Raw genomic sequence first — 24,177 nt, forward strand, 5'->3', positions numbered from 1 at the left:
TGCTTGCTGCTCACAGAATCGTGAATGTGACGCATCCAAACGGCCTGTTTAACTAGAGTAGGATTATCCAGTCTAAACAACAAGACAACTAGGAAGTGTGATCATCGACTACAAGCTGCCAACGTCATCATTTACAAATAGAAACCTCAGTCGCTGATGGTGTCCCTTTAACTTGTGACGGGGCTGGGTGTGTAGACTCAGGTCGTTGAGTGTAAGCCAGCTGGTCCTCCACCTCAGTGCTCGTTCTCCATGTGGGAGTGTAGCCGGTCGGTGATGGCAGGCTATGCAATAGTGAGCGGGCAACACAGCCGAGGGGCTTGATTTCATTCATCACCATCATCGGTCGACTGTTGTCGGAGCTCCTGTGATTGTCCTCCACACCTGAACCCCTGGCGTTCTGGAGACTGTCTGCAGTGGCTCTTTCACTGACTGGGTCACGGTTTGTAGGCTTTGGGCACCGTTGGCTAGTTTGAAATTAGCTCACCCGCCTTTTAATGCCGAGTCCTCTGTCAAGGGTTCCACTTCACCCCCTCCCCCTCCCTCAGGTGCTCCTCCGCTCAAGGACGTTGGCTCCTTCTGGAGGTGACCGGGTCACTTAACCGCTGCCCGGCACTCGCCGGTGACCAATCACTGGTGCCACCATCTAGTATCGTTATGGAAACAGGATTGAACACCTGACCTGACTGCAAGGAGATTGATGTGGAGACACTCGAACATGCTGATGGTTTTCTGTGTGCCGATCCCAGCCTGGCCAACAAATAAAAATAAGATTATTTGCAGTGAATGCGATTAGTGCATTGGCCGAGCTGCCTCCGATTGGGGTATTTGAAGCGATGAGCAGAGTCCTGAGCCCCCTTTTAATTGCACCAAGCAGCACAATATCTGACGTAATAGTGTGAATGGTTGGGCTCATCTGACATTTCACAATAGCTGCTGCTGAGCACAAAGACACAGCACCAAAATAACAAAGGACCAGGAGCTTCAGAAAAACAACTCACAGCTTAGCAACAGTGCTCAGTATAAGCCAATGAATGTGAAAAGGAGTAATAACATTGAAAGCACAGTGGGACACAGGCTCGCAACGTAAGCTGTGGATATACCCAAAATCCTTTCACTCATACCGAAGGGAAAAAATTTAAATACAAGTCCAAATTCCACTTACAGACAGGCTCCCCTCCCAACCCCACTCACTGCCACACACCCCTCATTCACAGTCACTCTCCCTTCAAACCCCACACAGTCAACCGTTCCCCTCATACACTCACTCATGGTCTCTCTCCCCTCATACACTCACTCACAGTTTCTCTCCCCTCAAACACTCACAGTCACTCTCCCCTCAAACACTCACAGTCATTTCCCTCAAACACTCACTCAGTCATCTCCCCTGAAACACTCACTCACAGTCACCCTCTCCTCAAGCCGCTCCTGGAGCTGGGACCGGGGCTGAGGGATGGAGCTCGGAGCAGGGCTGAGGGGTGGAGCTGGAAGCAAGGCTGAGTGGAGGAGCTGGGAGCAGGGCTGAGGGGTGGAGCTGGGAGCAGGGCTGAGGAGTGGAGCTGGAAGCAAGGCTGAGGGGTGGAGCTGGGAGCAGTGCTGAGGGGCGGAGTTGGGAGCAGGGCTCAGAGCTGGAGCTGGGAGCAGGGCTGAGGGGTGGAGCTGGAAGCAAGGCTGATGGGTGGAGTTGGGAGCAGGGCTGAGGGGTGGAGCTGGAAGCAGGGCTGAGGGGTGGAGCTGGGAGCAGGGCTGAGGGGTGGAGCTGGGAGCAAGGCTGAGGGGTGGAGCTGGGAGCAGGGCTGAGGGGTGGAGTTGGGAGCAGGGCTGAGTGGTGGAGCTGGGAGCAGGGCTGAGGGGTGGAGCTGGGAGCAGGGCTGAGGGGTGGAGTTGGGAGCAGGGCTGAGGGGTGGAGTTGGGAGCAGGGCTGAGGGGTGGAGCTGGGAGGAGAGTTTGCATAAACTTTGCTGTATTCCCTTGAGTTTAGAAGGTTTGAGGGACGATCTGATTGAGGTGTTTAAAATGAAAATAAGATTTGGTGGAGTATATAGAGAGAAACCATTTCCTTTGCTGGGGGAATCGAGATCAAGGGAGCACAATCTCAAAATTAGAGCTAGGCCATTCCAAAATGAAATCAGGAAGCACTTTTTCACAAAAATGATAGCAGAAAATCTGGAATTCCCTCCCGAAAAATGTTGTGGATGCTGGGGGTCAGCTGAAATTTTCAAGACTGAGAGTGATAGATTTTTGTTATGTAAGGGTATCAAGGGATGTGGAAGAAAGGCAGGTAAAATGGAGCTGAGGCATAGATCAACCATGATCTAATTGAATGGCGGAACAGGCTCGAGGGGCTGAATGACCTACTCCAGTTCCTATGATTTCCATCTTCAAATATTGGTAAGCAGACACTGCCCTTGGAATGCTGAGTGTTTGCATGAATTGCAGAGAGTTGCCACATGCACAGCTTTCACTGAAATCATTAGAATAGGCCCCGGAGGAATGACGGCCCAGAATGGGAAACCACAATAATCAACACTTTTTTATGATGGTATTTCTTCCTTTTTTCCCTCCCTTCGGGCACCAGAGGAGATAATCTGAACAGGAATATTTTCTCTACTTTTCTTCCCCTTTAATGCTGACGAGATCAATGAGCTCAGTGTCAAATTGTGATTTAAACCTTTGAATGCGAGGAAGACAAAAAAAAAACTGGGGAAGTGCTCCCCCTGGTGCCTCAAATGGCATGGTACTGAGCCATGCCAGGTCTCTGCTGACTCTCTGGAGTACCACAAGATCGCCTTAATGGTGAGTGTTTTAATGCGGTTAAACATGACCAAGTGAGCAACTTCACCTTTAATTGGTCCTTAACAAGCACTTAGCAAGCCAAAAAATAAAACCTACTGTCAACGTCAGATGTGTGTGTTGACATGCGTTAATCCGGTTTTGTCGCGAGAGAAATTTTGGAAGATGACGTCACCAGATTACGACACATTGGCGCACCCATATTGCGTGGGTCAGCGCTGGCACATCAGGTGAGGTACTGGAGAGCAATGGGCAGCTGCGGTATCCTGTATCCCAGCAGGGCTCAGCCCCTTCAGGGAAGGAAGAGGAGGAGAGAAACATTGATTGAAAAAAATCTAAAATAATTTTAACCAACAAGCACCCTTCAAATATAAAACAAAAAAATAAATCCGGAACATTTCTGGTATGTGTGGTACGTGCATATTGTTAGCTGGACACTAGATGGCCCCATTGATGGGAGTAAGCATATTGTAGCAATTACATACTAAGGCTTCTCATATTACGTTTGTTATTCTTTGATGGAATGTTCCAAAGGGTCTGGGAATAAGAGCAGTTAGTTACTACCCCACCAATACCAGTGTTTATTTATGAGTGTCCACTGTGGCTTAGTTGGTAGCACTTGTGCTTGTATTTTTTTATTCGTTCATGGGATGTGGGCGTCGCTGGCGAGGCCGGCATTTATTGCCCATCCCTAATTGCCCTTCAGAAGGTGGTGGTGAGCCGCCTTCTTGAACTGCTGCAGTCCGTGAGGTGAAGGTTCTCCCACATTGCTGTTAGGAAGGGAGTTCCAGGATTTTGACCCAGCGACGATAAAGGAACAACGATATATTTCCAAGTCAGGATGGTGTGTGACTTGGAGGGGAACGTGCAGGTGGTGTTGTTCCCATGTGCCTGCTGCTTTTGTCCTTCTAGGTGGTAGAGGTTGCGGGTTTGGGAGGTGCTGTCGAAGAAGCCTTGGCGAGTTGCTGCAATGTGTCAGAAGATTGTGGGTTCAAGACCTACTCTGGAGATTTGAGCCTAAAATCTAGGTGTACACTACTGAGGGAATGCTGCACTGTTGGAGGTGCCATCTTTTGGATGAGACATTAAACTGAGGCCCCGTCTGCCCTCAGGTGGACGTAAAAGTTCCCATGACACTAATTTTGATGGTATTAGACAGGAACTTTCAGAAGTTGATTGGGAGAGTCTGTTGGCAGGCAAAGGGACGTCTGGTAAGTGGGAGGCTTTCAAAAGTGTGTTAACCAGGGTTCAGGGTAAGCACATTCCTTATAAAGTGAAGGGCAAGGCTGGTAGAAGTAGGGAACCTTGGATGACTCGGGAGATTGAGGCCCTAGTCAAAAAGAAGAAGGAGGCATATGACATGCATAGGCAGCTGGGATCAAGTGGATCCCTTGAAGAGTATAGAGATTGCCGGAGTAGAGTTAAGAGAGAAATCAGGAGGGCAAAAAGGGGACATGAGATTGCTTTGGCAGATAAGGCAAAGGTGAATCCAAAGAGCTTCTACAAATACATAAAGGGCAAAAGAGTCACTAGGGAGAGAGTAGGGCCTCTTAAGGATCAACAAGGTCATCTATGTGCGGAACCACAAGAGATGGGTGAGATCCTGAATGAATATTTCACATCGGTATTTACGGTTGAGAAAGGCATGGATGTTAGGGATCTTGGGGAAATAAATAGTGATGTCTTGAGGAGTGTACATATTACAGAGAGGGAGGTGCTGGAAGTCTTAACGCGCATCAAGGTAGATAAATCTCCGGGACCTGATGAAATGTATCCCAGGACGTTATGGGAGGTTTGGGAGGAAATTGCGGGTCCCCTAGCAGAGATATTTGAATCATCCACTGCGACAGGTGAGGTGCCTGAAGATTGGAGGGTAGCAAATGTTGTGCCTTTGTTTAAGAAGGGCGGCAGGGAAAAGCCTGGGAACCACAGACCGGTGAGCCTGACATCTGTAGTGGGTAAGTTGTTAGAGGGTATTCTGAGGGACAGGATCTACAGGCATTTGGAGAGGCAGGGACTAATTAGGAACAGTCAGCATGGTTTTGTGAGAGGAAAATCATGTCTCATGAATTTGATTGAGTTTTTTGAAGGGGTAACCAAGAAGATAGATGAGGGCTGTGCAGTAGACGTGGTCTACATGGACTTCAGCAAAGCCTTTGACAAGGTACCGCATGGTAGGTTGTTATATAAGGTTAAATCTCATGGGATCCAAGGTGAGGTAGCCAATTGGATACAAAATTGGCTTGACGACAGAAGACAGAGGGTGGTTGTAGAGGGTTGTTTTTCAAACTTGATGCCTGTGTCCAGCGGTGTGCCTCAGGGATCGGTGCTGGGTCCGCTGTTATTTGTTATTTATATTAATGATTTGGATGAGAATTTAGGAGGCATGGTTAGTAAGTTTGCAGATGACACCAAGATTGGTGGCATTGTGGACAGTGAAGAAGGTTATCTAGGATTGCAACGGGATCTTGATAAATTGGGCCAGTGGGCCGATGAATGGCAGATGGAGTTTAATTTAGATAAATGTGAGGTGATGCATTTTGGTAGATCGAATCGGGCCAGGACCTACTCCGTTAATGGTAGGGCGTTGGGGAGAGTGAATGAACAAAGAGATCTAGGAGTACAGGTTCATAGCTCCTTGAAAGTGGAGTCACAGGTGGATAGGGTGGTGAAGAAGGCATTCGGCATGCTTGGTTTCATTGGTCAGAACATTGAATGCAGGAGTTGGGATGTCTTGTTGAAGTTGTACAGGGCATTGGTGAGGCCACACTTGGAGTACTGTGTACAGTTCTGGTCACCCTATTATAGAAAGGATATTATTAAACTAGAAAGAGTGCAGAAAAGATTTACTAGGATGCTACTGGGACTTGATGGTTTGACTTATAGGGAGAGGTTAGACAGACTGGGACTTTTTTTCCTGGAGAGTAGGAGGTTAAGGGGTGATCTTATAGAAGTCTATAAAATAATGAGGGGCATAGATAAGGTAGATAGTCAAAATCTTTTCCCAAAGGTAGGGGAGTCTATAATGAGGGGGCATAGATTTAAGGTGAGAGGGGAGAGATACAAAAGGGTCCAGAGGGGCAATTTTTTCACTCAAAGGGTGGTGAGTGTCTGGAACGAGCTGCCAGAGGCAGTAGTAGAGGCGGGTACAATTTTGTCTTTTAAAAAGCATTTGGACAGTTACATGGGTAAGATGGGTATAGAGGGATATGGGCCAAGTGCAGGCAATTGGGACTAGCTTAGTGGTATAAACTGGGCGACATGGACATGTTGGGCCGAAGGGCCTGTTTCCATGTTGTAACTTCTATGATTCTATGATTCTATGAATACAATAAAATCAGCTGTGATGCTCTTGATCATTATTCCGTCAGCTCTGGTGGAAGGTGCATGCACATGGGGGTAAGGTATGAGAGGATTGAGCTTCTGAATGTGCAAAGTTGATGGGCAGGAAAAGACCAGCTGGTCCATCAAGCCTGCCCCACTTTCATCATGACTAGACAATTCCTACCTCGCACCCCCACACACCCAACAGCCATACAATCTCCTGGGAGAGACAAAAAAACAGAGAAAAACCCAGGACCAATTCGGGAAAAAGTAAGCTGAAAATTTCTCTCTGACCCCCTCAGTCAATCGAAATCAGTCCAGGAGATCACATGGACCAAGTCACTATAAAGACACTTACCTTCTATGTGATGTGATCTCTGCCCCAGTCAAGAAGCGGTCCAGCTCTCTCTTGAAAGCATGCAGAGGGTCAGCACCCACTCCACAGCTTGGCTGCGATGGTGCCATGGTTCGATAGCCTGCCATCGCTCAATGTCTCACTCACGAAGAATGGCTACTTGCTGACTTAACGGTCGGTCAGGAGAGAATATAGGCCTAACCTTCCTCCCTTACCACGGTTTTAAACCCAGCTCTTTCTGTCCTGCAGAGGACCGTGCAGTTTAAGGACCTTCCAAACAGGTTTGGCCAACACCTTCAGCGTCCCCCATGCCGAAGGAAGACTGGAAGAATCAAAGCTTTCGGTGGCAAGTCGGAGGTGAGTATTATTAAACATTAAACTCCATGTTATTGGAAAAATGAATGGCTTTCTGCTCCGCCCGTCTCCTTTTGTCAGGTGACGCCTAACTCCACTCTCAGAAGTAACTGTTGGTGTTCACCGAAGATACACGGACCATGGTCTAGGGGTCATGGGCAGGTTGACCCTCCTTCACTTGTGCCCATCAACAGACATTGCTCCATGTGCCTCTGCCACCATCTGTGGCTGACACTGCTGTGTGACACTGACCAGCCCAAGATTCAGTGCCGTTCCCTCGCCTTCCCAGCCAAGGATGGCCAAGGGAATGTTATGAGTAGACAGAGTTATCCCAGATTCAATACAGCAAGTAGAAATCGAACAATTTGATAGATTTATTGATCCTAATGTTTTATTTTATTCTCCTTTCTTGTTCTGTGAGGTCTTCACTTGGCAACTACCCGTAGCGGGTTGATTGAATTCAGCGGGGACGTTATTGTGACTGAGAGGAACGTTCCCCTACGGGACCTCACTTGATGGGGAGTCACAGGTGGCAGGCCCACATTCCCTCAATCTGTAAAGCAAGGCATTCACGACATTCCCGGGAGTGGAACTCCAGCAACAGATTGGGTTGGGATTGCCCGATGAGGACTGGGAGTTAAAATCACCCAGAACTCAAGTTGCAGAGGTCAGGAGAGTTTGGTGTTCCCCTCACCACTCCCCATCCCCCCTCCCAACCCCCCACCCTTCATCCCTCCCCCATGCCGCCTACCCCCCCATCCCTATCCCCCACCTGCCCGATTCCTGCTCCGAATTAAAATCAGACCTTTTCACTCAGAGCACAGCAACACCAGATCATAGGAACATAGGAACAGGAGTAGGCCATTCAGCCCCTCGTGCCTGCTCCGCCATTTGATAAGATCATGGCTGATCTGTGATCTAACTCCATATACCTGCCTTTGGCCCATATCCCTTAATACCTTTGGTTGCCAAAAAGCTATCTATCTCAGATTTAAATTTAGCAATTGAGCTAGTATCAATTGCCGTTTGCGGAAGAGAGTTCCAAACTTCTACCACCCTTTGTGTGTAGAAATGTTTTCTAATCTCACTCCTGAAAGGTCTGGCTCTAATTTTTAGACTGTGCCCCCTACTCCTAGGATCCCCAACCAGCGGAAATAGTTTCTCTCTATCCACCCTATCTGTTCCCCTTAATATCTTATAAACTTCGATCAGATCACCCCTTAACCTTCGAAACTCCAGAGAATACAACCCCAATTTGTGTAATCTCTCCTCGTAAGTTAACCCTTGAAGTCCTGGTATCATTCTAGTAAACCTACGCTGCACTCCCTCCAAGACCAATATGTCCTTCCGAAGGTGCGGTGCCCAGAACTGCTCACAGTACTCCAGGTGCGGTCTAACCAGGGTTTTGTATAGCTGCAGCATAACTTCTGCCCCCTTGTACTCTAGTCCTCTAGATATAAAGGCCAGCATTCCATTAGCCTTGTTGATTATTTTCTGATCATGTAGGTCAATGCCAGTCACAATGCTTTCATAAAATAATGACCAAGCCATGCTCGCCCACATCAATGGGTCGTCTCACTTAAGCAGAATAAATCCTTTACATTTCGTCCTACAACCCAGGGCAGAAACCTCTCTCCCTGCTGTAACCTGTCTTATTCTGAACCTGCCTTTGGCTGCCTGACAGCGTCCTGTTTCAAGAATCCTCTCTCTCTCTCTCTCTCTCTCAGCCTGTATCCCAGCTCTATCTTCTGTCTCTTTTCACAGACAGACAGAGATCAAAGGACTTTCATACAGAATGGGTGTGAGGAGTTTTCTTTGAAGTACACAGACGAGCTAACAAATTGCTCATCATTTAGCCTCGGGGCGAAAACAACTTCCGTTTAGCATATTAATCACCTTTCATCTCGTGGTGTCGATGTTCGGGATCTTGTCTGCTTTCTTGCAGCTCTGTAAAAACTTGATGTCTGTGTCTATATGCGCGATCTGCTTGGATATCCTTTCCACTGTGAGCCGGCAGTTTGTGGTGTCGATGTTCGGGATCTTGTCTGCTTTCTTGCAGCTCTGTAAAAACTTGATGTCTGTGTCTATATGCGCGAAATTGATAGCTAAGTTCTGCACCCATGAGGACGGCCTCAACTGGGATCTTGGGTTCATGTCACGCTACACGTAACCCCACCAGCGAACAAAAGCTATCTGTTTTTAATATAACGGGACATTTGCTGGCTTTTTCTGCCTTCCGGATGTTTCTGCCTCTCTCTCTCTGTTTTTTTTTCTGTTTGTTTTTTTTTTGTTGACTGTATATTCGGGGGCCCTGTAGGTAACACCTCTCTGTCTGAACACTGTGATTGCCTTGGCAGCGGGCAGTTGCAAAGACTATCTGTAATCACCATGTATTGTTCTGTGATTTATAAATGCGTAGGCTTCGAGGAGTTCCTGACATTTACCTGAGGAAGGAGGAAGCCTCCGAAAGCTTGTAAATTTCAAATAAAATCGATGGACTATAACTTGGTGTTGTAAAATTGTTTACAACCTTTCATCTCAGCACCTTAGTTTAAAACTCATGAAGAATAAGGAGAGGGCAGATTTGAAAGATGATCCCTGGAAGATGAAGACTAACCTCTTTAGCCCTGGATAGTGATACTGTCACGTGTCTGGAGCTTTTGACTATATTTCCAGAGAAAGGATTTGGAGAAAGCATTACTTTTTATGTTTTTTAAGCATCTTCATGAGTTTTAAACTAAGGTGCTGAGATGAAAGGTGATTAATATGCTAAACGGAAGTTGTTTTCCCCCCGAGACGAAACGATGAGCAATTTGTTAGCTCGTCTGTGTACTTCAAAGAAAACTCCTCACACCCATTCTGTATGAAAGTCCTTTGATCTCTGTCTGTCTGTGAAAAGAGACAGAAGATAGAGCTGGGATACAGGCTGAGGGAGAGAGAGAGAGAGAGGATTCTTGAAACAGGACGCTGTCAGGCAGCCAAAGTCAGGTTCAGAATAAGACAGGAGACAGCAGGGAGAGAAGGTTCTGCCTTGGGTTATAGGACGAAATATAAAGGATTTATTCTGCTTAAGTGAGACGACCCATTGATGTGGGCGAGCGTGGCTTGGTCATTATTTTATAGTGTAATGCAAAGACAAGTGCTGATTAAAATAAAATGAATCTGAATATATAAAAGATAAGTGATTTAACAGTTAATGTAATTTCGTGGATCGGTTTCAATTGCCTGAGGTGGTCGGAGGGGAATTTTCCAGAGTTTTTTTTCCTTATTGGCCCTGGATTTTTAAATTTTAACAGGGAGGCAAGAAGAGAGCAGGGGTGGGGGAGGGGAGGATTTCTTGACGGGAAACCTGGAATTACGGGTTTTCTGGATGTCCTTACGATTTTGACGTAAGGACGTCTTTCAATTTTTTTTCCACCCGACAGCCGGCCAGATTGACAGGCTGTGGAACGGGAGAGTAGCCAAGGAATGGATGCCATGTAAGTCAGACGTTGGTGGTTGGGGGGATGGGGAGGAGGTCGGTCACCAGGGGCTCAGTCATGTGTGATTGGACATGGCGGGGGGGTCGGAGGTCATGGAGGGGGGGGCGGCGGACATAGGAGTGGGGGTGGGAATCGGTAAATCACACGTGTGGGATTGCGGCAGGTTGGCTTGTTGGGCCTGGAGGAAACATTCCCGCTCATCCTGGCCCACAAGCAGTGCACTAAAGGCACTTACCTGTTGATCTGGGCCTTCTCGCCTCCTCTTACGCGGCGAGAATCAGAAGGCCCGGGAATCCCGGCCCCCGGGAGTTAAAATAAAAAACCTATTAAAATGGAGGCCCGCAGCCTCCGTAAAAGATTTTACTGACCGACCCACCTCCTGAGAGCGGGTTGATCGCCCGCCTCCGTTAAAACTGGAAGTGGGCGGGCTGGAGGAGGGTTGAGGTCGGGTCTTACACTTTTACAATTTTTACCTTCCCACCGCACCCCCCAAACCCACCCATTGGTGGGGTTAAAATTTACCCCCGTGAGTGTGGGGCAGGCTTGATGGACCAGCTGGTCTTTTCCTGCCTGCCATTTTCATATGTTCGTACGTTCACTCGCTGTGAAGCAACTTAATGATTTGCGTCACGCCTCGGCTCACCAAGTCTTCGCTTGATCCGCCTTGAGAGGAACTGAAGAAATACATGTGTGAAAGACACGGATATCTGGGCCAGATCTCTGGTCCAGATCACAAGCGGGTATTATTGATACACCCCTGGGTCCCGCTATCGTACAAGTTTAGTGAAGTGAGGGCCAACTCCCACAAGCATAAGACGCTCAGACCATTGGTGCCATTGAACATGATTGGCAGTTGTAGATTGTTGAATCAGTCCTGCGGTTCCCTTATTATGAGTGAAAGGCTGAGCAGGGATTTCCCCCCCACCCCCCCCAGTGGCCAAGTAGATAACTGCATTGCCCAGTTGGGTCCGAACAGCCCGAGCAGGGAGATCCCAGGTTCCATGCCTGGTCTGTGCTGAGTTAGCTGATCTTGGCCAGGGCAGTATTTACAAACGCGACAACTGGTCTCGGTGTCCCTGGATTAGGGAGGGGACCATCCATCCAGACTCCCAGCCCTGTTTGCTACTCCGCTGGAACGTCTGCAAGTGTGGCTCAGGATCAAGCTCACCTGTGATGCATTCCATGGCCGAACAGCCTGCCAACACACACCGTCTCAGCTCACAATTGGCCCGAGGTACCGGGGAACTACCAGCGCCAACGTATTCCGTCACAAGTCTAAGGAGGGGATAGGCGGGGGGGGAGATACCAAGGAGGAGCCTGTGACACCAGCTCAACTTTTTTTTTATTCGTTCCTGGGATGTGGGCGTCACTGGCGAGGCCGGCATTTATTGCCCATCCCTAATTGCCCTTGAGAAGGTGGTGGTGAGCCGCCTTCTTGAACCGCTGCAGTCCGTGTGGTGAAGGTTCTCCCACAGTGCTGTTAGGAAGGGAGTTCCAGGATTTTGACCCAGCGACGATGAAGGAACGGCGATATATTTCCAAGTCAGGATGGTGCGTGACTTGGAGGGGAACGTGCAGGTGGTGTTATTCCCATGCGCCTGCTGCCCTTGTCCTTCCAGGTAGTAGAGATCGCGGGTTTGGGAGGAGCTGTCGAAGAAGCCTTGGCGAGTTGCTGCAGTGCATCCTGTGGATGGTGCACACTGCAGCCACAGTGCGCCGGTGGTGAAGGGAGTGAATGTTTCGGGTGGTGGTTGGGGTGCCAATCAAGCGGGCTGCTTTGTCCTGGATGGTGTCGAGCTTCTTGAGTATTGTTGGAGCTGCACTCATCCCGGCAAGTGGACAGTATTCCATCACACTCCTGACTTGTGCCTTGTAGATGGTGGAAAGGCCTTAGGGAGTCAGGAGGTGAGTCACTCGCCACAGAATATCCAGCCTCTGGCCTGCTCTTGTAGCCACAGTATTTATGTGCTGGTCCAGTTAAATTTCTAGTCAATGGTGACCCCCAGGATGTTGATGGTGGGGGATTCGGCGATGGTAATGCCGTTGAATGTCAAGGGGAGGTGGTTAGATTCTCTCTTGTTGGAGATGGTCATTGCCTGCCACTTGTCTGGTGCAAATGTTACTTGCCACTTATGAGTCCAAGCCTGGATGTTGTCCAGGTCTTGCTGCATGCGGGCATGGACTGCTTCATTATCTGAGGGGTTGCGAATGGAACTGAACACTGTGCAATCATCAGCGAACATCCCCATTTCTGACCTTATGATGGAGGGAAGGTCAATGATGAAGCAGATAAAGATGTTTGAGCCTAGGACACTGCCCTGAGGATCTCCTGCAGCAATGTCCTGGGGCTGAGATGATTGGCCTCCAACAACCACTACCATCTTCCTTTGTGCTCGGTATGACTCCAGCCACTGGAGAGTTTTCCCCCTATTTCCCATTGACTTCAATTTTACTAGGGCTCCTTGGTGCCACACTCGGTCAAATGCTGCCTTGATGTCAAGGGCAGTCACTCTCACCTCACCTCTGGAATTCAGCTCTTTTGTCTATGTTTGGGGACCGCCGTCCATTGTTCTTGTCAACCGACAGAAGCTGAGTGTCGAACTGAGTCAGAAAGGGAGCTTCAGTTGCTGATAAGGAACAGGCTTAACCGTCTCCAACAGTAATTTCGGTGAGGGTAGAAGTCAACTAAACAACCCAAGAGCACGTGATGAGTCACTCTTGGGTGATCAAAGCTTCTGATCTTGTAGGAAGCTGGAATCTAAAGCTACCAACAGGAGTTATTCAGATGTTGAGTAATTTGAGTCGAACATCTCAACGGTACTATTGAGGTCAAGTTCAATAGAATAATGGCAGTGTTTGTTATCGAGAATATCAGCAGGATGTGACTTCACCACAGAGGGCTGTGGGCCACAAACACAGATCATGCATTTCCTATTTCTGCTACAAGGAGTGCTCTAGCAACCAATGGTATCAATTAAACTAACCAAAGAGTCTCGGTCAATGGATTACACTTTAGAAAATTTCAAACCATTGTAAATTATGACTAAACATAAGTTTTGTTTGAGCTATTTCTGTGAATCTTTTGCTCACCAAAGTGAGGGATGTTGGCACTGGGGAATCAGCGTTCTCCATTTCAGGCACCAATTTTCAGCATTAAACACTCTAGGGCAGGTACAGCACAGGTTAGATACAGAGTAAAGCTCCCACTACACTGTCCCATCAAACACTCCCAGGGCAGGTACAGCATGGGTTAGATACAGAGTAAAGCTCCCACTACACTGTCCCATCAAACACTCCCAGGGCAGGTACAGCATGGGTTAGATACAGAGTAAAGTTCCCACTACGCTGTCCCGTCAAATAATCCCAGGGCAGGTACAGCACAGGTTAGATTCAGAGTAAAGCTCCCTCTACACTGTCCCATCAAACACTCCCAGGGCAGATACAGCACTGGTTAGATACAGAGTAAAGCTCCCTCTATACTGTCCCGTCAAACACACCCAGGGCAGGTATAGCATAGGTTAGATACAGGGTAAAGCTCCCGCTACACTGTCCCATCAAACACTCCCAGGGCAGGTACAGCACTGGTTAGATACAGAGTAAAGCTCCCTCTATACTGTCCCGTCAAACCCACCCAGGGCAAGTACAGCATGAGTTAGATACAGAGTAAAGCATCTACTACACTGTCCCATCAAACACTCCCAGGGCAGGTATAGCACGGGTTAGATACAGAGTAAAACTCTCTGTACACTGTCCCATCAAACACTCCCAGGACAGGTACAGCATGAGTTAGATACAGAGTAAAGCTCCCTGTACACCAGTGACATAGGGAAGAAAAGGGTTGAGGTCTTGCTAAGGGAATATCAGAAGTTAGGAACTAAATGAAAAAAACAGGACTTCACGGGTGGTAATCTCAGGATTACTACCCGAGCCACTTGCTAATTGGCATAGGGATGGACAGATCGGGAAGATGAACACATATCCCACATGGTGTGTTGCCTCCCTGGTGCCAGGGTAAAGGACATCATGGAAAGGGTGCAGAACATTCTGTGGGGGGAAGGGGAACAGCCAGAAGTCGTGGTCCATGTGGGTACCAATGACATAGGAAACAAAAGGGACGAGTTCCTGTGGACAGAGTTTCAGGAGCTAGGGAAAAAGTTAAAAAGCAGGACCTCAAAGGTAGTAATCTCCAGGTTACTCCCAGTGCCACGTGCTAGTGAGTACAGAAATAGGAAGATAAGGCAGGTTAATGCGTGGCTAGAGACATGGTGCAAGAGGGGGGTCTTCAGATTCTTGGGGCATTGGGACCAGTTCTGGGGCAGGAGGGACCTGTTCAAGACGGCCGGGTTGCACCTCAACAGAGCTGGGACCAGTGACCTCACGGGGAGGTTCACTAGTGCTGTGGGGGAGGGTTTAAACTAATGTGGCAGGGGATGGGCACCGGGATGTAGCATTAGAGAGGAGAAACAAGGTGCGCAAAGGATTGGGAGAGACAGATAGCGCTGGAGTAAGAAATAGTACAGTATTAGGTGGGGTCAGACGAAGAGAGAATAGGAGAAGGTCTAAGATAGAATTAGAGTGCGTGTGTGTAAACGCACGAAGTGTGGTAAATAAGGTCGGTGAGCTGCAGGCGCAAATAGCCACATGGGAATACGATGTTGTGGCAATAATGGAGACCTGGCTCAAAAAAGGGCAGAATTGGGTACTAAATATTCCTAGATACAAGATGTTCAGTAAAGATACGGAAGGGAGAAAAGGAGAGGGGGGTGACAGTATGGATTAAGGAGAATATTGCAGTGCTGGAGAGGGAGGATGTCCTGGAGGGGTCAAAGACAGAATCTATTTGGTTAGACTTAAGAAATAATAAAGGTGCCAATAAACTACTGGGTGTATTCTATAGGCCACCAACTAGTGGGAAGGATATAGAGGAGCAAATTTGCAGGGAAACTACAGAGAGTTGCAAGAACCATAGAATAGTGAAAATGGGGGACTTCAACTATCCTAATATAGACTGGGATAGTAATAGTGTAAAGGACAAAGAGGGGGAGGAATTTCTGAAGTGTGTTCAGGAGAACTTTCTTGATCGGTATGTTTCCGGCCCAACGAGGAAGGAGGCATTGCTGGGTCTAGTTCTGGGGAATGAAGTGGGTCAAGTGGAGCAAGTGTCAGTGGGGGAACATTTAGGGAACAGTGATCATAGTATCATAAGGTTTAGATTAGCTATGAAAAAGGACAAGGAACAATCTAGAGTAAAAATATTTAATTGGAGGAGGGCCAATTTCAGTGGGTTGAGAATGGATCTGGCCCGGGTAAATTGGAATCAAAGATTGGCAGGCAAAACTGTAATCGAACAATGGGCAGCCTTTAAAGTGGAGATTGTTCGGGTACAGTCTAGGCACATTCCCACGAGGGGGAAAGTAGGGCAACCAAAGCCAGAGCTCCCTGGATTTTAAAAGAGATAGAGAGTAAGATGAAGCAGAAAAGTGGGGGGAGGCGGTGTATGACAGATGTCAGGTTGATAATACAAGTGAGAACCAGGCTAAGTATAGAAAGTACAGAGGAGAAATGAAAGAGGAAATAAAAGGGACAAAGAGAGAGTATGAGAATAGACTGGCGGCCAACATAAAAAGGAATCCAAAAGTCTTCCATAGGCATATAAATAGTAAACAGGTAGAAAGACAAGGGGTGGGCTGATTAGGGACTAAAAAGGTGATCTATGCATGGAGGCAGAGGGCATGGCTGAGGTACTAAATGAATACTTTGCATCTGTCTTTACCAAGGAAGATGGTGCTGCCAAAGTCACAGTAAAAGAGGAGGTAGTTGAGATACTGGATGGGCTAAAAATTGTTAAAGAGGAGGTACTAGAAAGGCTGGCTGTACTTAAAGTAGATAAGTCACCCGGTCTGGATGGGATGCATTAACCCTAACCCTAACCCAACCCTAACCCTAATGCATCCTAGGTTGCTGAGGGAAGTAAGGGTGGAAATTGCAGAGGTGCTGGCCATAATCTTCCAATCCTCCTTAGATATAGGGGTGGTGCCAGAGGACTGGAGAATTGCAAATGTTAAAATGTTACACCCTTGTTCAAAAAAGGGTGTAAGGATAAACCTGGCAACTATAGGCCAATCAGTTTAACCTCGGCGGTGGGGAAACTTTTAGAAACGATAATCTGAGACAAAATTAATAGTCACTTGGACAAGTGTGGAGTAATAAAGGAAAGCCAGCACGGATTAAAGGCAAATCGTGTTTAACTAACTTGATTGAGTTTTTTGATGAAGTAACAGAGAGGATTGATGAGGGCAATGTGGTTGATGTTATGTGTATGGACTTTCAAAAGGCGTTTGATAAAGTGCCACATAATAGGCTTGTCAACAAAATTGAAGCCCATGGAATAAAAGAGGCAATGACAGCATGGATACGAAATTGGCTAAGTGACAGGAAACAGACAGTGGTGGTGAATGGTTGTTTTTTGGACTGGAGGAAGGTATACAGTAGTGTTCCCCAGGGGCCATTACTAGGACCACTGCTTTTTTTGATATATATTAATGACTTGGACTTGTGTGTACAGGGCACAATTTCAAAATTTGCGGATGACATAAAACTTGGAAGTGTAGTAAACAGTGAGGAGGATAGTGATAGACTTCAAGAGGACATAGACAGGCTGGTGGAATGGGTGGACATATGGCAGATGAAATTTAACGCAGAGTAGTGTGAAGTGATACACTTTGGCAGGAAGAATGAGAAGAGGCAATATAAACTAAATGGTACAATTCTAAAGGGCGTGCAGGAACAGAGAGATCTGGGGTATATGTGCACAAATCTTTGAAAATGGCAGGACAGATTGAGAAAGCAGTTAAATAAGCATACGGGATCCTGGGCTTTATAAATAGAGGCATAGAGTACAAATCCAAGGAGGTTACGTTGAACCTTTATAAAGCACTGGTTCAGCCACAGCTGGAGTATTGTGTCCAATTCTGGGCACCGCACTTTAGGAAGGATGTGAAAGCCTTAGAGAGGGTGCAGAAAGGATTTACTAGAATGATTCCAGGAATGAGGGACTTCAGTTATGTGGAAGACTGGAGAAGCTGGGGTTGTTCTCCTTAGAGTAGAGAGGGTTAAGAGGATATTTGATGGAAGTGTTCAATATCATGAAGGGTTTAGAAAGACTAAATAAAAAGAAACTGTTCCCATTGTCGGAAGGATCGAGAACCAAAGGACTCAGAGTTAAGATGATTGGCAAAAGAACCAAAGACGACTTGAAGACAAACTTTTTTACACAGCGAGTAGTTATGATCTGGAATGCGCTGCCTGAAAGGGTGGTGGAAGCAGATTCAATCGTGGCTTTCAAAAAGGAATTGGATAAATAGTTGATGGAAAAATATTTGCAGGGCTACGGGGAAAGAGCGGGGCAATGAGACTAACTGGATTGCCCTTACAAAGAGCCGTCACGGGCACGATGGGCTGAATGGCCTCCTTCTGTGCTGTAACCATTTTCTGATTCTATGAATGTGTGGCTGAAAGACTGGTGTGGGACATGGGGCACTGATACCAGTACTGGGACATGAAGGAACTGTACCGTTGGGACGGGCTCCATCCGAACTGGAATGGGACCAGTGTCTTAGCAGAAGGGATAAATAAGGCTATCAATAGGACTTTAAATTAGTGAGCCGGGGTGGGGGGGGTGGGGGTGGATCTGCTGAAGATATTGTAAGTCTGAAGAAAAAAGAAATAGGAATTGAGAGTAAAGGTCAGACCAAGGTAAGGAATAAAGATAACATAAACGGTCAGGGAACAAATACAGTTAGAGAACATAAGTACAAAATGACTGTTAAAAATAAAGTGAGAGGAACAATTACTAAAAACAAATTAAATTGCCTGTACAACAATGTGCACAGTATCTGAAACAAAACTGGGGAACTGGAGGCAATAATTCATAGTGAGGAGCCAGATGTAGTAGGGATAACTGAATCATGGCTACATAAAGAACAGGACTGGCAGTTAAATATTGCCGGATATAATGTATTTAGAAAGGATGGGGAAGGAAGAAGGGGAGGTGGGAGTAGCTGTACTAATTAGAGACAACATAATGGCAATAGAAAAAAAGAGGCATAAGTAACAATAAGATAGAAACAGAGTCCATATGGATTGAGACAAAGGATAAGAAGGGATCAATCACGTTAATAGGTATATTTCACAGACCACCTAATAGTGGAAGGGAAGTGAAGGATGAAATATGTAGATAAATCTATGAAAAGAATAAAAAGCATTGTATAATAATCAAGGGAGATTTCAACTAACCCCCAAAAAACTGGCAAGAAGATGTAGGGAAAGGGGAAAAGGGAATGGAGTTTTTACAGTTTGTACAGGACTCCTTTCTTATTCAGTTTGTGAGAAGCCCAACAAGAGAGGAATCACTGCTGGATCTAGTAATGGGAAATGAACCAGAGCAGATAAGAGAAGTAAGCATAGGGGAACATCTAGGCAATAGCGATCATAACATAATAAGGTTTAAAATAATGATTGAGAAAGGCATAAGTGAGACAAAGACCAACGTAATAGATTGGATAAAAGCTAATTTTGAGGTGATGAGAATGGAATTGGGGAAGGTAAACTGGAAAAAATGTTGACGGACAAAGAAATAGAACAGCAGTGGGAAATATTTAAAACTGTGATCCCCTTGGCTGGGGGGCCAGGAACGAGGGGTCACAGTCTCAGGATACGGGGTAGGACATTTAGGACTGAGATGAGGAGACATTTCTTCACTCTGAGGGTGGTGAACCTGTGGCATTCTCTATCATAGAAGGCTGTGGAGGCCAAGTCACTGAATATATTTAAGAAGAAGATAGATAGATTTCTAGACACAAAAGGCATCAATGGGGTATAGGGAGAGAGCAGGAATATGATATTGAGATAGAGGATCAGCCATGATCATATTGAATGGCGGAGCAGGCTCGAAGGGCCGAATGTTCTACTCCTGCTCCTATTTTCTATGTTTCTAATAGAGTCCAGGAGAAATATATCCCTCTAAAAAGCAAGAGCAAACCAGCCGATAATGAAACACCATGGTTAAACAAAGAGATAAGGGTAAAATTGAAACTTAAAAAAAGGTATACACTAAGTACATAGACAATAACGGAGAGGATGACAAAAGGGAATACGAAGAGGTTAGGAAAGAAGTTAAAAAAACAAGTGGAAAGCAAAGAGGAACTACGAAATTAAATTATCAAGGAATATAAAAAGAAATAGTAAAGTATTCTACAGACAGTGAAATGGCAGAAATATGGAATGGTTACTTCACCTCACTATTTACCAGGGAGGTTAACAAGGTGGGCATGACATTAGAAGAAGAGATCAAAAAAGACATAAACACATTTAAGATAGAAAGTGGGGAAATAATTGATAAACTATTCAAACTTAGAGAGGATAAAAGCGTTGGTCTGGATAGATTGCATCTGCAAATATTAAAAGAAGTTAGAGAGGAGATAGCAGAGGCACTATTACATATATATATAAAAAATCATTCAAAAAGGGAATAGTGCCAGAGGACTGGTGGTCAGCTAATGTTATTCCTATATTTAAAAAAGGGAGATAGAACAAATCCATGGAACTATAGACTAATTAGCTTAACGTCGGTGGTAGGAAAGTTAATGGAATCCATACTCAAAGATGTAATAGAAAAACATCTAGAGAACGAAAATATAATAAAGAACAGTCAGCACGGATTTCAGAAGGGAAAGTCATGCTTGACCAATCTTATTGAATTCTTTGAAGAAGTAACAGAAAGAGTAGGCAAGGGTAATGTAGTAGATGTAATATATTTGGATTTTCAAAAGGCCTTCGATAAGGTACCACATTGTAGACTCATGACTAAGGTCAGAGGATGTGGAGTCAAGGGATCCATAGCAGAATGGATAGCAAGTTGGCAACAAAACAGAAAGTAGAGAATAGGGGTTATGGGTACACACTCAGACTGGCAAAAGGTGGGAAGTGGTGTTCCACAAGGATCAGTGCTGGGACCACTGTTGTTCACATTTACATTAACGATTTGGATTCGGGAATCGGAAGTACAATTTCAAAATTTGTGAACAACGCCAAATTGGGGGGTGTAGTTAATACAAAGGAAGAATGCATCAAAATGCAAGAGGACACTAATAAACTTGCAGAATGGGCGTGTAATTGGCAAATGAATTTCAATATAGATAATTGTGAAGTGATGCATTTTGGTAGGAAGAATAAGGAGGCCACATACTGCTTGGATAATAAGAGTCTAAATGGGGTAGAGGAGCAGAGGGATCTCGGGATACAAATACACAAATCACTAAAAGTAGCGACACAGGTTAATAAGGCCATAAAAAAGGCAAATCAAGCACTGGGGTTCATTTCTAAAGGGATAGAATTGAAAAGCAGAGAAGTTATGTTAAACTTGTATAGAACCTTGGTTAGACCACACTTGGAGTACAGTGCACATTTCTGGTCTCCATATTATAGAAAGCATTGGAGAGGGTGCAAAAAAGATTCACAAAGATGATACCAGAACTGAGAGGATATGCTTATCAGGAAAGGCTGATCAGGCTGGGACTCTTCTCTCTAGAAAAGAGAAGACTGAGGGATGACCTGATAGAGATCTTTAAGATAATGAAAGCGTTTGATAGGGTAGACGTAGAGAAAATGTTCCCACGTGGGGGATTCCAAAACTAGAGGTCATAAATATAAAATAGTCTCTAATAAAACCAATAACAATAACCACAACTTGCATTTATATAGCGCCTTTAATGTGATAAAACGTCACAAGGCGCTTCACAGGAGCGTTATCAAACAAAATTTGACACAGAGTCACATCAGGAGATATTAGGAAGGTTGACGAGGTAGGTTTTAAGGAGCGTCCTAAAGGAAGAGAGAGAGGTAGAGAGGCGGAGAGGTTTAGGGGGGGAATTCCAGAGCTTAGGGCCTAGACAGCTGAAGGCACGGCCGACAATGGTGGAGCAATGAAAATTGAGGATATGGAAAAGGCAAGAATTGGAGGAGCACAGAGATCTCAGAGGGTTGTAGGGCTGGAGGAGGTTACAGAGATAGGGAGGAGCAAGACCGTGGAGGGATTTGAAAACAAGGATGAGAATCTTAAAATTCAGTAGGGAATGCAGGAGAAACTTCTTTACCCAAAGAGTGGTAAGAATGTGGAACTCGCTACCACAAGGAGATGTAGAGGCAAATAGAATAGATGCATTTAAGGGGAAGCTAGATAAACACATGAGGGAGAAAGGAATAGAAGGATCAGCTGATAGGGCTAAATGATTTCGGGAGGGAGGAGGCTCGTGTGGAGCATAAATGCCGTCATAGACCAGTTGGGCCGAATGGCCTCTTTCTGAGCTGTAATTTCGAGGCGTCTCGATGTACACTGTCCCATCAAATACTCCCAGGGCAGGTTGGGCACGGGTTAGATTCAGAGATATTCAGCCCCAAAATCCTTCCTGCTGCCATTTGGTGAATTTTCTGCATTCAAGGGAACCTGTCACCCTACCCAGTCTGGCCTACATATGACTCCAGGCCCTCAGGGTTGGGTAATAACTGTGGCCTTGCTAGCATCATCCACAATTTTTTAAAGAATGCCATGATTCTTTTTGCTGTGATAAAGAGCTTCATAATGAGCTACAGCTCATCCTGAGGGTGCGCTTACATAAGTTATGGTAAAATTGAAATAGACCTCAGAACTGTGGCACTCCTTCCCTCTCTCAGTCTTCTTTCCCTCTTACAACCCACTAACTTTCAAAAAGAAACCGCACTTGGCATCACCAAACCACTACTTCCTGCTTTACCTTGCCTTCTGCCTTCTCTCCGACTCTCTTCAACCATGGTGTTGTTCTGCACCGTGAGTCTTGACCCTTCACCTGGTCCACTTGATGCCAGGAGTACACTGAGTTACTTTGAAGTGCAGTGGCTGTTATGTAAGCAAACAAAGCAGCCATTTTGTGCACAGCCAGGTCTTACAAGCCTTGCAATGAGATGAATGCCTAGTTAATCTGTTTTTAGAGGTGTTAGGTGAAGGAGGAATATTGGCCAGGACACCGAGAAACCGCCCCTGTTCTTAGAGTAGTGCCATAGGATCTTTACTGTCTACCTGAACAGGTTAAAATAAGGCCAGTCACTTGACCCCCTCTGAACCCACGGCTGTGTCCCGATGTTAACCTGCTCTTTTGAGCAGGCAAGCGGGACACCCGCAGGGAGGCAGCGAGGACCTCTTTAAATATGCAGATCAGGTCCCGATGACTGCAATATTAATCGGAGGCCTGAGCTGGGGAGCAGTGATGGCTTCCCCTTCAGACCGGACCTGTTGTGAGGGAGTTCATGGTCCAGAAGAGGCACGTGTGAAGAATGTTCTTTCAGGCTTCCTTGTGGGCCTGGAGGAGAAGGCGATCTCCTCAGGGCTTCACAAGGAAACCTTGGGCCTCCCTCACCCTCTCCCCAATTCCCTTCAGCGCACCGCCACCCAGCTCCCCCCCAACTGACTGCCGGGGATCGTTCCCACAGGTCCCTGGCCGTGTCCTCCTACAACTGAATTCCTGTTCCCACCTGCCAGCCAGGTAGTGGATCTGGCTGGGTCCGGGCGGGAGTCAAAGAAATGTATTCAAGTAAGTCCCGGCCGTTAAGATCGGCCAGGCCTCCACGTTGACGAACTCCCCGGATTTGCTGCTTGCTCCGGGGCTTGCGTGCACCGTAACCCCCCCCCCCACCCCGGTAAAATCAGGGCCTAAGTCTCCAAGTATCCCATGAGAAGTTTTTTTTTTCTATATTAATCAGGCAGAGTACCACAACCGTTGAGGCAGTGTAAGCATCCATCCTATTTAGAGTAAAATGAAGTAAGGGTGGCTCATTGGAGTGAGATCACCACTTCCTCCTGTGGTCTGTTGCTATGACAGCCCTTCCTGAGGAAGGGTGACAGCTGTACTCTGGGTACGAAGGGATCGTTAAGAGAACTCTACTGGTTGTAGGACTGCCTCTCTCTTTCCAGTAAGCCTCTGTTGAAATTATCAAATGTTCTAGATGAAAGACATGGCAGGGAAAACAAAGCTTGCCGTCAATGGAAGGATGGTGAGTGGCGTTCGACATGTTGGATGGCTTGAAGTGTGTTTTTGTATTTGAAGTGTGTGCGTTTGCTGAGCTAGATGTTCTCTCATGCTCATATTTAACAGAACGAGTACACCTCGCACTGATCTTTATCTGTGTTCCGCTTAAATCTGCTTGGGTGATAATTTTATTTTCTTGTGTTAAATCGGACACTGAAGTTGGTACTATCTGTAATAGTGTTGATAAACCCGCTTAAATGAAAATGCATCTGTGTTGACTGAGCAAAGCTTTCTATAATTGAACAGGTTTATTCTGGGAGGAGGTGGATAGATTTACTTGACTCCACGAACACGATCGCCACAGATCTCGAGACTAAGGGGTGTAATTTTGCGGTGTGATATTAGTAATGGGCACCCTTACACGTCCCTAGAAAATTCCTCTGACCAATGCTTCAGCCAAGGTGTGAACCAGCATTAATATCGCACGGCATGATTCCAACCAACGTGAGGGGGAAATTCCTCCGACTGGTCATTTTAGGGAGAAAATCGCCGAGAACATTAAATGCTCCATCGCATCAACCCAATTCTTTGTCCATTACCATTGAAATTGCCCCAAGACCATTCTAAAAACACAAGGTAATTGAGACCACCTCAAGTTGACACTTGATCCCCTGTTGTTTCCTTCTTGAGAAACAGCTCACCTTTGTGCGACATCTCCATAAGGATTGATAGATGTCTGCCCCTTGGTGTGGGGGTTGGAGGCCTGAGGCACACTTTCTCCTACTTGTGGGGCGTGGTGTCATATTATTATTGC

At 46.3% G+C, this 24,177-nt stretch overlaps 1 protein-coding gene across 1 annotated transcript in view; it reads left to right on the forward strand.

The window, feature by feature from the left end:
• Positions 1 to 23,261: 23,261 nt before the first annotated feature.
• LOC137332586 (regulator of G-protein signaling 14-like) overlaps positions 23,262 to 24,177 on the forward strand; it is a 67,344-nt gene continuing 66,428 nt past the window's right edge. The window contains exon 1 of the mRNA XM_067996522.1: positions 23,262 to 23,388. Coding sequence (XP_067852623.1) covers positions 23,341 to 23,388 — 48 coding nt within the window. The 5' untranslated portion in view covers positions 23,262 to 23,340. The remainder of the gene's footprint in view (positions 23,389 to 24,177) is intronic.

The sequence above is a fragment of the Heptranchias perlo genome, chromosome 14 (assembly GCF_035084215.1).
Source record: "Heptranchias perlo isolate sHepPer1 chromosome 14, sHepPer1.hap1, whole genome shotgun sequence".
Classification (NCBI taxonomy): Eukaryota; Metazoa; Chordata; class Chondrichthyes; order Hexanchiformes; family Hexanchidae; genus Heptranchias; species Heptranchias perlo.